This window comes from Harpia harpyja, chromosome 6 (genome assembly GCF_026419915.1).
Source record: "Harpia harpyja isolate bHarHar1 chromosome 6, bHarHar1 primary haplotype, whole genome shotgun sequence".
NCBI lineage: Eukaryota > Metazoa > Chordata > Aves > Accipitriformes > Accipitridae > Harpia > Harpia harpyja.
Genome location: NC_068945.1, coordinates 45,563,884 through 45,577,892, shown reverse-complemented (window position 1 = coordinate 45,577,892; position 14,009 = coordinate 45,563,884). Strand labels below are relative to the sequence as shown.

General features: G+C 37.5%; 2 protein-coding genes across 10 annotated transcripts in view; both read left to right on the top strand.

Moving 5' to 3' along the window:
• AASS (aminoadipate-semialdehyde synthase) overlaps positions 1 to 14,009 on the top strand; it is a 512,915-nt gene that overhangs the window by 310,018 nt on the left and 188,888 nt on the right. The window lies entirely within an intron of this gene.
• CADPS2 (calcium dependent secretion activator 2) overlaps positions 1 to 14,009 on the top strand; it is a 333,579-nt gene that overhangs the window by 206,266 nt on the left and 113,304 nt on the right. For all 8 annotated transcript variants that reach the window (XM_052790487.1, XM_052790486.1, XM_052790483.1 and 5 more), the window contains exons 9-11: positions 4,939 to 5,005; positions 10,999 to 11,107; positions 12,248 to 12,451. In XM_052790487.1, coding sequence (XP_052646447.1) covers positions 4,939 to 5,005; positions 10,999 to 11,107; positions 12,248 to 12,451 — 380 coding nt within the window. The remainder of the gene's footprint in view (positions 1 to 4,938; positions 5,006 to 10,998; positions 11,108 to 12,247; positions 12,452 to 14,009) is intronic.

The following is a 14,009-nucleotide window of genomic DNA, read 5'->3' as shown; positions in this document are numbered from 1 at the left end:
TTTCATTGTTTGTGATAAATGAAGCCTTTTACAAGTAGAGAATTTATCATTCAAGATGTAGATAGATTGCTTCATTCCTTAGAATAAAAAGGCCAGTCTAAAAATGATCTCTGTAGAAGTAGTAAGTCCTTTCTCATTTCTCCAGCAGTGAATAGTTCCGGTATTCCACACTCAATTATGTTCTTCAGCTATTCATTAGTGCTGATTTTTTCATCAAAAAGTAGAACCCTGCACCCTTGTAGCATGGACTTAGAGCAAATAAGCTGCCATCTTCTTTGCTGTGTATGCTGTCACATAATTGAAACTGAACTATAATATTTAGCAATATGGTTTTGCATTTTTATAACACAAGCAAATGCACTTTGAAAAATATTCAACCTTTATATATTTAAAATACAGTGATGCTCAGAATTTTTAAAGAAAATGGTTGTTCAGTTTGCTCTATTTCCAGAGGAGAAAATGATACTGACTAAGACAAGATGATATACAAAACATTTTTATACAGGTGTTTCTGTGTTTTGTAGGGGAAATGTAATTTCTTGTGTTTTTATTTGTTTGCAAGGAAAATAAACTTTAAATATTAAATGTTTATTTTTCTACCATATTGTAAGGCATAATCAGGTAAATCTCTGACTTCATACAAATCTGATTTTTACTTTTTAATTTGGGAGTGAGTGAAGAGAAAGAAAGTAGTATTAAATAATGTTGAAGAGAAGAAAATTATAGAACTGTTTTTAAGAGCAAAAGTCTCAAGAAAGTGCATGGCTTGTATGTTTGGTTGCATTTTCATATTACTACAAAACGGTGTTAGAAAATCTTTACATTGAGGTAGCACTTAGTGACTCAACACGTTTGATCAAGGTCCTATTTTCTATTTGCTGTATAAAAGCAGGTGTATTAGTCTTAAGTTACTGGAAATTATGTGAATAATATAAAAAGACTGAAGAAGGCAACCGAGCATACACATACTAACTATAAATGTGCTTCCTAATGTGCACATGTACAGATATAGATGTTAGTATACTTATCTATTATATTAATATATTTTTACAGAATAAAAGTCTGCCATCTACATCTGTTTCTATGTGCATCAGAAAGCCAATCTTTCCTAAATTCTTGTCAGTCTACTCATTAAACACTCTCAAACATGGTCTTAAAGAGAAGTCAAAATAAATCTAGTTAGTAATAAACAATTACTATTTCAGTGCTCAGAAAGAGGGGAACTATTTCAGTGTCTTCCTTCTCAGTGTATGGCTGAGCTGTAATAATTCAAGAATTATTTTAGATTATCCCAACTCTGGAACCCCAATTAGAGTGAGAAAAATATAGCAAATGGTGTGGTTAATTTTTAGAAATATGGAATTGCCTACTTCTAAATATCAGTTTCTTCTTTGTATTGCACAGAATATTTTACCTAAAGAAAGGTACAGTGTTGGAAGGAATGACTGTTGTGTGTTTCTTGTTGCTGCTGAGGGTGTTTAAAATAGTCTGAAGAATTAATGCTATGCATCTTCTGCACATTTTTTTGGATGGAATGAGTGGGGCTTGTAGGTGAATACAGATACACATACGGGTAGAGAAATAGCAGGCTGCAGCTCTGTGAGTTGGTGACTATGAGGGTCTGCTCTAGTTTGTGGTACTGACATTCACATGAGACCCATGAAAAATGATGCAATTCCCCATCTTAAAAATAAAACATCCTTGAACTTAGCTCTATGACTTAGTTCACTTCTGAATCTGTTAACCTATTAATTTTTTATTCCAGTTGTGAAACCCAGGTGTCATTTAATACTGGAAACTGGCTTTTGTAGACTTTTTCTGTTCTAGACTTCAACTGCAGCTTCTGCAAATCCTAGATATTACTGTCCAAATTTAACCAGGGTCTTGGGTTCTTTGCTTCCCATTTTTTTCAATGGAAAAATTTTGGAAAATGCAGAATTTTTCCATTTTCAATGGAAAATAAATGGGAAAAGTTCAGAGAGGATTCTGGGAGTCTAGGATGTTTGGCTCCTTCTGGGTATAAATACTAGACTCTTGAGTAAGAATTAATCTCCTCATCTTTCAGGAGCATGCACACTTAAGATGAGCACAGGATATATCCCTTGTAAATGGCTGAAACTTTCTGCATTAGGAAAAAACTGTCACCGTTAGAGATGGCACTGGAAGAGGGTTTAATAACATAAGATTATAACTGTGTGTTTGTAGTGATTTGTAAAACCGAGTAACATAAGGTTTTGCACTTCTATACTAAATCCCAGCTTTGTGTCATGAATGCTGTTTTCTTTGTTACCTACTCTTACCTAAGACCAGCGGATTTTAAAGTTAGGTAGTTAATGTTCTGCTCCTTTGTTTCCCAAGGAAGCTCTTATTTAACACTTTAGTTGGAAGTGATTTATAGGTGGAATAAAAAGCGCATGTTGCTATTTAATTTCTTTTTTGTATGCATTCTTATTTTATAATTTTGAATTTACTGTAACTTGTGATAGTTCTGCCTGTACTACAGGACCATATGTGGTATATCTTACATGAAATGTAATTTAAAAAACGGCCAACCTTTTCTCTGATAACAAATGTTCTTTTAAGATCTCTTATTTTAAAAGCACCTTTCTATACCAGGCTCAGTTAATAATGAAAAAGAATGAATTAAACCTGATATTTCTAAGGTTGGGTTACTCATTTTCTGCTATGTTCCTGTTAGAATGTAAAGTCACTGCTGCTGATGATATGAGGATTACTTGCCGCTGATGATGCCGGGATTACTCTCAAGCAAGAATAATCCTCTGTTAGTCTATGGCTCCTTTACAGTCATTTAAGACATGCCGAGAGGGTGGGAACATAGGATATCTTTGTACTGTAGCATTCAAGGACTGTGTATTCTCAGTTGGTCTTCACAGTCCATGGGGCTGTTGTCCTCTGACATACATTAGAGAAACCTACAGAATATTCTGAGGGATGTGGTGGCAGAATCACCGTGAAGAACAGGGCAGGCTTAGGACTGAGAGAGCCCAAAGGCCACCTGTGGACCGTTTTACTTTTCTCCCCACTGGTCATTAATCTTCAAGGCTGAGGGAAATTCATCAGTCATTCGTCCTCCACTCTATGGCAATAGTAAAGAGATTAACAGGGTAATAGCAATGTGGTATGCTTTGGGGAAAGTAAATGTTCTGATTTAGGGGAACATGCCTGGCTCTTTTGGAACATATATGAAAAGCAAAACAGTTTGTATTTTGTGGGGGAATATGTGCCTATCGGTCTGTGAGGTAAAGGCTTCCTTAGTTGCAAAACATTATAAACTTTCAAATAAACCCTAGTAGGCCCTTTTTTTGGTACCCTTTCTGACATAACCCTTACTCCTCTCAATTCTGTGATTATTATAAATTCAATGAAAAGAAAGAAGAAGTTAAAAAGAGTGTGGCAGGATCTGGACTATACAAAGAAAGCTACATCAGCTGGTAATTGTGTATACAAAGCCAATTGTCCTCTCTCTCATACAAATAAAAAGCAGAGTACCCAAGTGAGGCAGAGCTTCAACACAGGTGTAGCAGGAGTTGAAGAAGGGCAAGATACCAGTGTCGTAGTAATGAGGGAGCCACAACGTAATCTGACAAACCACCACAATTAATAAGCATTATGCTGAACATTCATGTTAGGCAAAAATTTGTCCTTTGTGATACCTGAAGTAGGAAAGAATGTGCTTGAGTGGATGCCCAGGACAGGTGCAAAAAAGTTTTGCCTGTATCTTACTTGCCTGTTTCACATGACATGTTAGTTCACTGCTCTGTTTTTCAACTGAGTTAAAAACTAGCAGGCAACAAAGCCCCCAAAGTGATCAGAAAGTAGAGGGCAGCAGACCCTGTCCTCTTACCACAAAGGCACTGTCCATCTACCAATCATCCAACCAACCATCTCCAATCCTAGTTATTATAACTTCTCCATAATATATGTACCAGCATCCTCTGGAGAGTGCCCTGTGAAGCCAGCATTCATTGGTCTGAACAATTTGGATCTTTGTTCTGCCTTTGACCCACCTAGTTGTACTAGATGCCCTTGACAGAAGCTGGCCAGCCAGAAGGGGCATCTCATAGGTAATATTTTGCTCTCCTGTCAGGTTTTAAGCAGCAGATCCTTACCACTTGTAGGCTCTTGCTTACAGTCCCATAGCTCATCCTTTTCCTCTTGCTGTCTTTGTTAACAACAGTGCAACATGAACACAGCGACAGAAAATCTGTCAGTATAGTGCAGTAAAACTTGCTGCAACTTCTTGGGTAATGAGGGTGCTTCATCTACTACCAAATAGTATCAACAGCTGTGGTTTTGTCATCTCACTGGTTGACACTCCTGATTACATTGTCTGATTCAAAGCCTGGAAATTGCCAAGGTGACAAGGAGGTTTTTGGAATCTAAGAGTCTATAGTGAAGTGCTTCTGTTTGGGAAATGCTAGTTTACTCTGGAAAAAAATTTAATCTTGTGTGGATGCTGAAATTTTGTTATTGAGCATTTCCTGAACTGACACTGTGACTGACTTCTCACGGACTAGAGAAACACTAGCAAATCTATGGAAAACAAATGGGAAAAAAAAGTGTTGGGGAGTTTAACTTTTCTAACATTCAGTATTTCTGTATAGTCAAAAGTATCCTACTTTAAGCTATTTTTTCTATTTTCAAACACAATTGGTGAAATGTAAGTGATAAGCAGGTTAGTCTTCTCAAACATGAGATCTTTTGTTTCTGCTTTTTGTCTTTTTTTGAGTGAAAAGGAGTATCTCTTTGCATATTTATGGTCTGAGTAAATAGAAGAAAAAATCACTTCTTAGATGTGACAACACTGAAGCAGCAGCTCAGTAGGTAGAGCAAATGAATACAGTCATCTGTATTGCGTCCTCCTAATACCATGCTTCTCATTAATGGAAAAACATTCCCTTTGTTATTCCTTTGCAGATATTTGTATGCTCTAGGACAGAAGGTTTGGAAGCGCTGGAAAAAACGCTACTTTGTTCTTGTTCAGGTTAGTAGTCTACCATGAAATTTCATTAAAAAGTAGTCTTGGACTATCAATTTTCTTACGTATAGTTTCCGGAGCCATTAGTAAATCAGTATCTTCAGGCAACATATGCAGCACTACTGCAAGCTTCTTACAGCACAGAGACATCCAGGGGTTTGGGTTTTTTTTAAATTTACATGTGTAGTAAACAGAAATGTCACTTGAGTTTTACATATACATGAATGAGTCCCTACACTGAGCAGTGTTTCAACTGAAACCTAGAAATTTCTGAATGAAATTATTGTGACCTTGAAACATTCCGCTGACGGCTTTCTAGCAGCGCTCAATTTAAAACAGTTACATTTCACAAAGTGGATCGTACTTACTCTTTCATTTATTCTATCTCAACAAAGATTTCCTGCCTTTAAAGTTAAGCAACAATAGTTACTATTAAGAACTTTTTTGTAAATATTTTTGAACACTATTTTTTGTTCTTCCTTGCAGTATTAATTGGGTAAAATTATGTAGTTGTTACAGAAAATGTAGTGTAGCAATTGTTCTTGGCCACAAAACTGTGCTGGGCTGATATTTAATAACTTTTTGTCCAAACCCAGAACTGTAAGTATTTTCACATGCTAGTGAATGGTGGCATTAACATGAGATTACTAGAATAGGAATAGGAAAGTAGATTTTGAGTGGTCAAAACTGAGAAATAAATGATTTTTGTGAGTCTTTGGAAAAATTATTATTTTCTGTTTGTGTTTGTCTTCAGATTGCAGTTACAAATTTGATGTTCTTCCGAATCAGTGCAGAGAATGCTATTCTTCTGTGTCCTTTGTTTTGTTGACAGAAAACTGTTAATGTGTGAGTTTCCATAAATGTCATACAAAGGATGAAGCCTGTTAACAAGGCTTTTTTAAGAACGAAGGCTTCTAAAACTGCTTTACAGAAAGCCTGATTCCTTTCCCTTCAACTCACCTGGTCTCCTCCTACTCCTAAATGATGGAAATTGTAAGGATGTAAAAAAAAAAATCCTGAACAAGGTCTTTAATAAAGTAAAGTTAAAAGCTGAGAGTGTTTGCATATTATTCTTGCTAAGCTTGATGTCAATACAGTGTTCTCCCTGGCTTCAATGGGAATTGTCTTGCATATTGATAATCAGTGAGTAATGGTTATAAGGTTGAACAGGATCTTCTGGAGAGTCTACTGAATTCATTTGGATTGTGATTTTGCCAAGGTCCTCTGTGAAGAGATGAGGACTTTTTGTGACTTTATTAAGATTTGTAAAGGTTGGGAAGATCTTTATATAGGATAGCTGTTAAGGCATGGATGTGAAGGGAAAATAACTTAAAGTTACAGGGAAAAAAAAAAGAAAGGCTAGATGCTCCCTTGTCCTTCATGCTTTTCTTCAACACTTCTCCTACTTTATATCCCCCTCCTTTAACAAAAAGAAAGACCTTGTTGTCTTCCTCGAAGTCACAGGTGTCATCTGAGTTTTAAAGTGCGCACCTAAGAGACACATAGTCTTTCTGTGCATGTGATATGGAGCCATCTGGGAGACCAGTTTATTCCAGCCAAGTTAATTTTAACTATTTTCTGCTTTCTGTGCTGAAATTGAAAGACTGGAGGAGAATGTTACAGGAATTTTCCAACTGTGATGGGATTTAGACCTCTATTTCATTTTAAAGCAGCTATCAATTCAGTAAGGCTGTATAAATAATACCATGTTAAATCAATATTTACTGTCCAGACAGCTCTGTTTCATTTATATAGTCCAGCCATGATACATACACTGACAATAAGCTGAGGTCAATACGTGTGAAATAAGCATTCAGTAATGAATATCAGCCTGTTGTATTGATATATTATTGACGTATTGACAGGTCTTCCTCTATAGATTAGCTTTTAGCTTATGTTAGTATAAGGCCATCACATTCAGTTCTAAGACAAAGGCTATCAGTATCATTTACACATGCTTTGGAAATATAACTCAGGTGTGAAATTAGATTAATAATGTTGATTTTTCAGGAGCGTGATGTGATTAATGTGCACCTTCGTTATTGCTACACATATTAGAAGTTGTTAGTGGTTTCTGAAAGAACAGTTCAATGTTATAGGAAGGTTACAGGGTCTGGAAATTTTAACCTCTTCATTATATTTGCTTTGCTTCCTTTTACAATCCAGTCACTTCTCTAAAAGCTTATTCATTTCAAACTGGGAAGACAGGGACATAATGTGTTAGGTAAAAAGCCTCAGCTGGACATGCTGTGGTTTACTTCATTTACTGTCTGATAATATCTTCCTCCAGTAATCTGAATGCAGATTCACTTCTGTCATTTTAATTTCATCTGTTCTAATGTTTGAAAAGTCAGTCATTTGTTTCAGGGATAATTTTTTTCTAAACACACCAACCACAGGCTAATTCTTGCTGTTGAACTGACGCAGGCTGCCTGCGATGCCCTGTAGCAGGGACCACAGAGTCAGCCTCCAGGTTTGCAGTAATAGTTCCTCCCAGCGTGTTAAACAGGGTCTTTCTGCCCCATGGGGACGTCCCCTAGTGACGCTGCTCATAAGTCATGTCCACATTTCTATGCCTATCTGTCTGTCATGCATGCACAGGTTGTTGGTTTTCCACTTTGTTACAAAGTAGGTAGAACAGCTGGTAGTCAGGTGTTTCGACCTCTGGAAAATTATGAAATTCAGGTAAATGCAGTTGTAGGAGGAGGATTGCATTTTCTTCTGTCAAGAGTTACTATTTAAGAAGGGCTTGATTCTGTTTTTGTCTGAGAATGTGTTGTACGTAGTCCTGACTTTTGAGCACCCATTATTGCATGAAGTATTGATGCTAATTTGCTGAATTCTAAGGAAAAACTACCTACAGCTCCATTAACTACTAACAATACACTTAAAACCAGTCACAGATCTATATTAAAAAGTGTAATTTCAGATTGTGCTGGTGGTTCTCTCTATGATAACTGATAGCAGCCACCGATAACCGCAAGGAAAAGGGTTTAAGAGATTGCAAGTGTAAACAGACGAGGCAAGTTCTGTATTTCTTTATTTTGTTGAGACTTTTTTTCCCCAACAAAGTTTTCTGGAGTATTTCTATTTCTTTCTTTGGTGGAGAGACTTTAAAATCTCTCATTTTCAACAAAAGGATGAAGTGTAAGACTGATTGTGACATGAATATCTTTTAATAAATTGTTCCTTTCAAATAAGAGAATGCATTTGAAATACATTTGAAAAAGTAAAATCAACAGCATTATAATCTCTGTCTTGCTATAGAGGTGAGGTTAAAAATAAACAGACACGTAGCCCAGATTTTCCACAAGCTCACCTTCAAAAGCATACAGTGGCTTAAGAAATCTGAAAAAAATGGGTGTCCTATGCATTTCCACAATTAGTGTCTGCTAGCTTCCTTTTTGATGGCTCAGTTTGTCTATGTAGTGTGGTTATACAGAGTTGTTGACATGCAGAGGTGAGTGATGTGGGTGCCTGCCAGGTTATTTCATTCAACAAAATAGAAGAATTTGAAAGATGTTTTTATTACAGTGCCAGGTATCAAAAATTAAATCTGTAGGTACAGTTTAAAAGAAAAGGAGAGGAAGGAGCTCTCCTGAAATACGAACGCTAATTGCAAAGGATTTAGAGATGTGTGACTAACCAACAGCTCCCTCCGTGCTTGCGCGTGAGGGCAAATGTGGATCTTGGGAATATAAACAGGGAAATGCCAAGCAGTAACACAGGTGATATTGCTGCTGGACCTAGAGCAGATGACGTGGCATAGGGGCCGAGCTCTGTGTCCGGGCCCTGAGGGGACCGCCGTCCCGACTGTGCCTGCCCAGCCCCCTCCAGGGCCTCCCCACCCTATCTACGGCCAGGACCCCATTTCAGCCTCCCAGGGCCATCATCCCCTGCCCCAGTGATGCCATGGCAGGGCTGGTCTCCAGCTCCCCACAGCCCTGCCCTGCCCAGCAATGGGCCCCGCCGAGCCGGGCTGAAGGAAGCGCCCAGTGCCTGGGGCTGGGGCTGCCCCAGTGCCCCTAGCTGCCCTGCTCCTGGCTGGGCCCTGGCTGCCCGGCCCTGCCTGCCCTGCCAGCCCAGGGATAACTTAAAATCTTTAAAGCAAAATACAGTAATTTTCTAAAATACGTACTATAAATGAAAGCAAACTATGGGGTCGGTGCACAAACAGTGAGGTGGAATTCTGTCGTGTACGTCGTGCTGGAGGACAGGCTGGCTGGTTGTAATAGTCCCTTCTAGCCTGAAAATCTGAATTTCTGAAAGCGATGGGCTAGATTGTTTTGTATGTTTATTTATACTTTGCTCGCTCTCTCCTTGGTACAGCCCACTTAAGTGAATGTACTAAATTTGATGTGGAAAGCTGGCACTCAGTTTTACTTGCCTGACAGTGTCTCTCAAATTCTTATCTCCTATAAAACTGCCTTGGCTTAACTAATGTATTAATTAAACTGGAATACCTATGTTTAATTTCTGTCACCTGTAGACTTCTGCTGTGGTTCTGGAGACATCAGTTCAGCATTTGAGGCCTGATAGCAATTTTGCGGAGCAAGCTTTTTACACTTCTTGCTTTCACTTGTACATGCTGTGGCAGAGGGTGTTCAGTCACTATACACTGCATACACATAGCACAGCATAGTCCTGCTTCAAAAAAACCCAAATACTTAAAATAATGAAATATTTTTAGAGCGTTATGCAGATAATAATCACATCTTATATCCTTATTTTCCAAAAATATCAATCTTCTACAGAGAGTCAGAAATCTTTTGTCTACAGCAGTTGAAGTCACTGGACTTTGAGGTGGAGTGGTGTACAGGTATAGCACCAGTGAATATATGAATGAAGCTGAAATAAGCTGTCGAAATTTTACTTCAAAAAGGATCATTCCTGAAGTTGTTGCCAAAGCAATAAATCTAGGTAACAGTTAGCTGAGTAGTCGGCAAATGAGATAAAGACGGTCCGTTGTCTATCAGACAAGCTCCTTGCCTATCCTTAGATCCTTGCGTAATATTACAGACCTAAGAAATGATATGACAGTTCAAAACAAGTCAGTTGGCCAGGTATCCTAGAGTCCTTGGAGACGAGAGTTTCAGAGGCCCACATAAATTCAGTTTCAAGTGTTCACAGATTTCACAAGCTCTTTGTTCTGGTCACTTTTTATAGTCTTTCTAGCTCTTCATATAAGCCTGGGAACATCTCAGTTTTGTTTCAGTGATTACTTTTCTTCTCCCAGCTGTTATGTTCCTTTCTTTATCTTTCCAGTCACTTTTTACCTCAGCTCTCCTTTTCACTTTCTGTTCTGTCTAGGGAGTCTTAAACCATGTGGTGACAGATTGTCTTCTTATTGCTTTATTATTTTTTTAATAATTGTAATTGATGAGTAGTAACTGATGTTTTGCATGCCAGCTGCAAGCTGCTTGGCCTACACAGTACTGTATCCAGTGAGCCAAGCAACTTGGAGATGGGTGTGAACACAGGTGCAAAAGATGCAGAAATTAGATTATAAAATCAAACATAAGGTTCTGGTACTTAGCATCTCAACTAGAATTGGCCAGGTTATGTGTTCATCTTTCCAGCTGCATGATAATTGTGGCCCTCCTTCTGCAAACAGTACTTTTATGCATAAAAGTCCTTTTTTTCCAGCTTGGAATAGAGGACTTTTTTTCTCACACAGTAGAGTGAGCAGTTTGGTCAGTACCACAGTACGAAGTATTTTCCCTACCAGAACTAATTTGCTTCTTTTCAATTTTTCATAAAGCAACAGCCCAAAAATACATTGTATTTCAGGAAAGTGCAGAGGGATGTGTTTATGGCTTTTTTTTTTCCTTCCTTTTGGCAGGAAGGGGAAAGAATGCAAAGTTTTACACTGTAAATATTTCTGGGAAAAAAATGGGGTTTATTTCTTCAGCACAACTGAAAGCTAATTTAAACCGTGGTACATGTGTTACACAGTTCTGGAATGGAACTCAGCAATTAAGAAGTCCTTTCTTATTCAGGTTAGCCAATACACATTTGCAATGTGCAGTTACAGAGAAAAGAAATCTGAGCCTCAGGAACTGATGCAACTGGAAGGATACACTGTGGATTATACAGCTCCTCACACAGGTACTTTTCATGATTTTGAAATACAATATGTTTGTGTAAATCAGCTGATTCAATTTGCTTGTTTTGATCTAGCAGCAAAAAACTCCAAGGCAATTATTCCACTAGGATTTTCTGGTGTGAAAAATCATGCTTTTAGAAAGAAGCTTGTTGTAAGAAGAATGAACAACAAACTTACACTAAGGTTGCCTAAAACATTGTAAGACCACATATGATACAAGGAAAAAAATATGAATTCTAGTCAGTCTTTCCGTTTTCGCTCTATTTTTGATGGTGGAGTCATGTGGCAGTGTACTGTGAAGTATATTCAGAAATGATTTAGAAAAGAATGTGAATGATGACAGTGCTTGCTAAAGACAAATTACTCAGAGTAATCAAAAGTAAATTTGAAGAGATCAGAAAAATCTGCACAAGTCAGTATTAAAATGGCAGAGGGAAATCAAAGTTACACATGTAGAGAAAAATGATTCTACTCTACCTAAACAGTGAAGGGTTATGAATTTAAGAGACTTCTAAGATACTGAAGATTGATCTTTGGAAGCGTTGGCTCTATGTTTAGAATAATTGAGAAGGCAAACAATGCTCAGAAGGTGTTTGAAAAGCCAAAACAATGTTGTCATAAAAAATTCCCCAGTGCAGCCACGTTGACTGTTGTGTGCTGTTCTGGTTATGTGCTCTCAGAACAAAACACTGGAATGGGAAAAAGGGACCAAAGAAGGAGCAGCAACACTGATAAGAGGTATGGAGCTGCCTCTCTTCAAGAAGAAATAAAGTTGACAGGCAGTTCCAGCTAAGAAAATTATGCCAAGAAGGAGGATATGTTAGAGAAATGCAAAATAACATATGACATGGAGGAGTTGAATAAGAAATAAATTGGAATTGAATTGGAAATGGAATTATGGAAATATTTTCTCCTGTGACTTCTATATTTATTCTACTTATTTGTTACTTCCATGTATTGTCATTTGATCCTCATAGCTTTAGATTTTATCATATTTCTAGGTCATAAATACCTATACAATGTTTTAACACACCTCCCTCCCCCCCACATACACGGAGAAAAACCAATAACGTAATAAACATTGTTGGTGATTTAGAAGTTATTTGTATTTGTTACTATTACCTTCCTATTTCCTGCTTCAGGTCTTCAGGGTGGTCAAATGTTTTTCAATGCTGTTAAAGAAGGCGATACCGTGATATTTGCCAGTGACGATGAGCAGGATAGAATACTCTGGGTTCAAGCCATGTACAGAGCCACAGGTCAATCGTATAAGCCTATTCCTGCAAGTCAGGCTCAGAAGATGAATCCTAAAGGAGGAAATGTCAACACAGACATATCCCCACTTTGTAAGTTGGCTTTCTTTTTCTTTTGTGGCTTTGGTTTTGGTTTTAGTTGGTAAGATATGTAGCAGCTCCCTCAATGAAGTTTAATTAAGCAGAACTCATTCACTAGGGAAATGTGCCTAGCAGTTTGTTGTTAGCCAGAAGCTCTTTAACTCAGATTATTATTACCACCAAGGGAAATCCTGACTTGGAGGTCATTATTTTTATTATAATCCATGAAAATATGGCAATTACCTTCATATTCATTACAGTTGACCCACATATTACCATGAAGATGGTGTTTGGTTTACATTATATGTTGCAGTAACCAGCCAGTGTAGTGTTGAACAGAAAAACATCAATCTATTCTCAGAATTTTACAGATTTACGTCAGCTTTATCATACATTGTATACATTAGTTATCTAAAAATTGCTATGTAGACAGTACATTGTGAGCTGAAAGGCACTAGATGGGCTGCTGGATTTTTGCACCCCTCAGTGTAATATTAAACTACGTATAAAAAATTTAAAAAAAAAATTAGGTTTAAATTTTCCTCATCTTTCTTTGAGGAAAATATTGTTTCAGAGAAAATCAAGGTAGGTAGCATACATTAACCATATCTTGAAATTTTCATATAATCTCTTTGAAAGTATTCTTTCATGTAGATATCTGCACATAGGAAGTATATATGTTTTGTTTTTTTTTTTTTGCTCTGGAGGCTGAGTGCAATTCAAGGATTTTTGTAATAGCCATCAAATTTTTACAATGTCATATGACTGTATGCAGTAATCCTTGTTCTTTATCATATATCTATATATGTAGAGTGATAGAAGGGAGATATATGTTTTAGACTCAACTTGGTCTAATGTCTGAAGTCTATAGCAGGTTGACCCAAAACCGTTCTCCTCCATCAGTCCTGCTATCACTCAATCTCACGGCCTTCCATTCATCCTGTAATCTTTTATCATTTTGCTATTAGAGGACAGTAAAATGTGCTCGTTAAACTCAGTAATACTTACCTAAAATCCTGACTAGGCTGTCAAGAACATTGAAAAAAACATAGTTTAATCTCACAAAAGCACTGACATCCATTGCATTTTTAATCTGAAACAGTTTGATGTTTGATGAAGTAACCATTCATCAAGGGGGGGGTTAAGGTGAAGTATTTTGTAGGATTTAAGTAACACTGCAAAAGCAAAGGTGGAGCAACAGCCGAGGAGTGCTTCTGCTCACCTCCTCCCAGTTACCTGGATCTGGGCTGGGTACTGGAGAGTTCACTGTGTTCCCCCCCTAAAGTTTCTACTTCATGTGCATCAGTTAGAAAGTACAAAAGAAGTGACCATAGTCAGTAGTAGCCAAGGAATTGCTCTTCTTCTTAGACCCAGGGTTGACATGGAAGTGAAAGCAGCTAGAAAACGCTGACCACAGGGCAGGGAAAATTATAGAAAGAAAAAGGTACAAAGAACAACTGCAGGTTTGGATATACTGAAATTATGTTTTTAGAGATAAAATTACTGATAGTGGTAAAGAATTAAAAAAAACAAGATTGACACATCTTGATATTATCTTAGACAGTTCGGG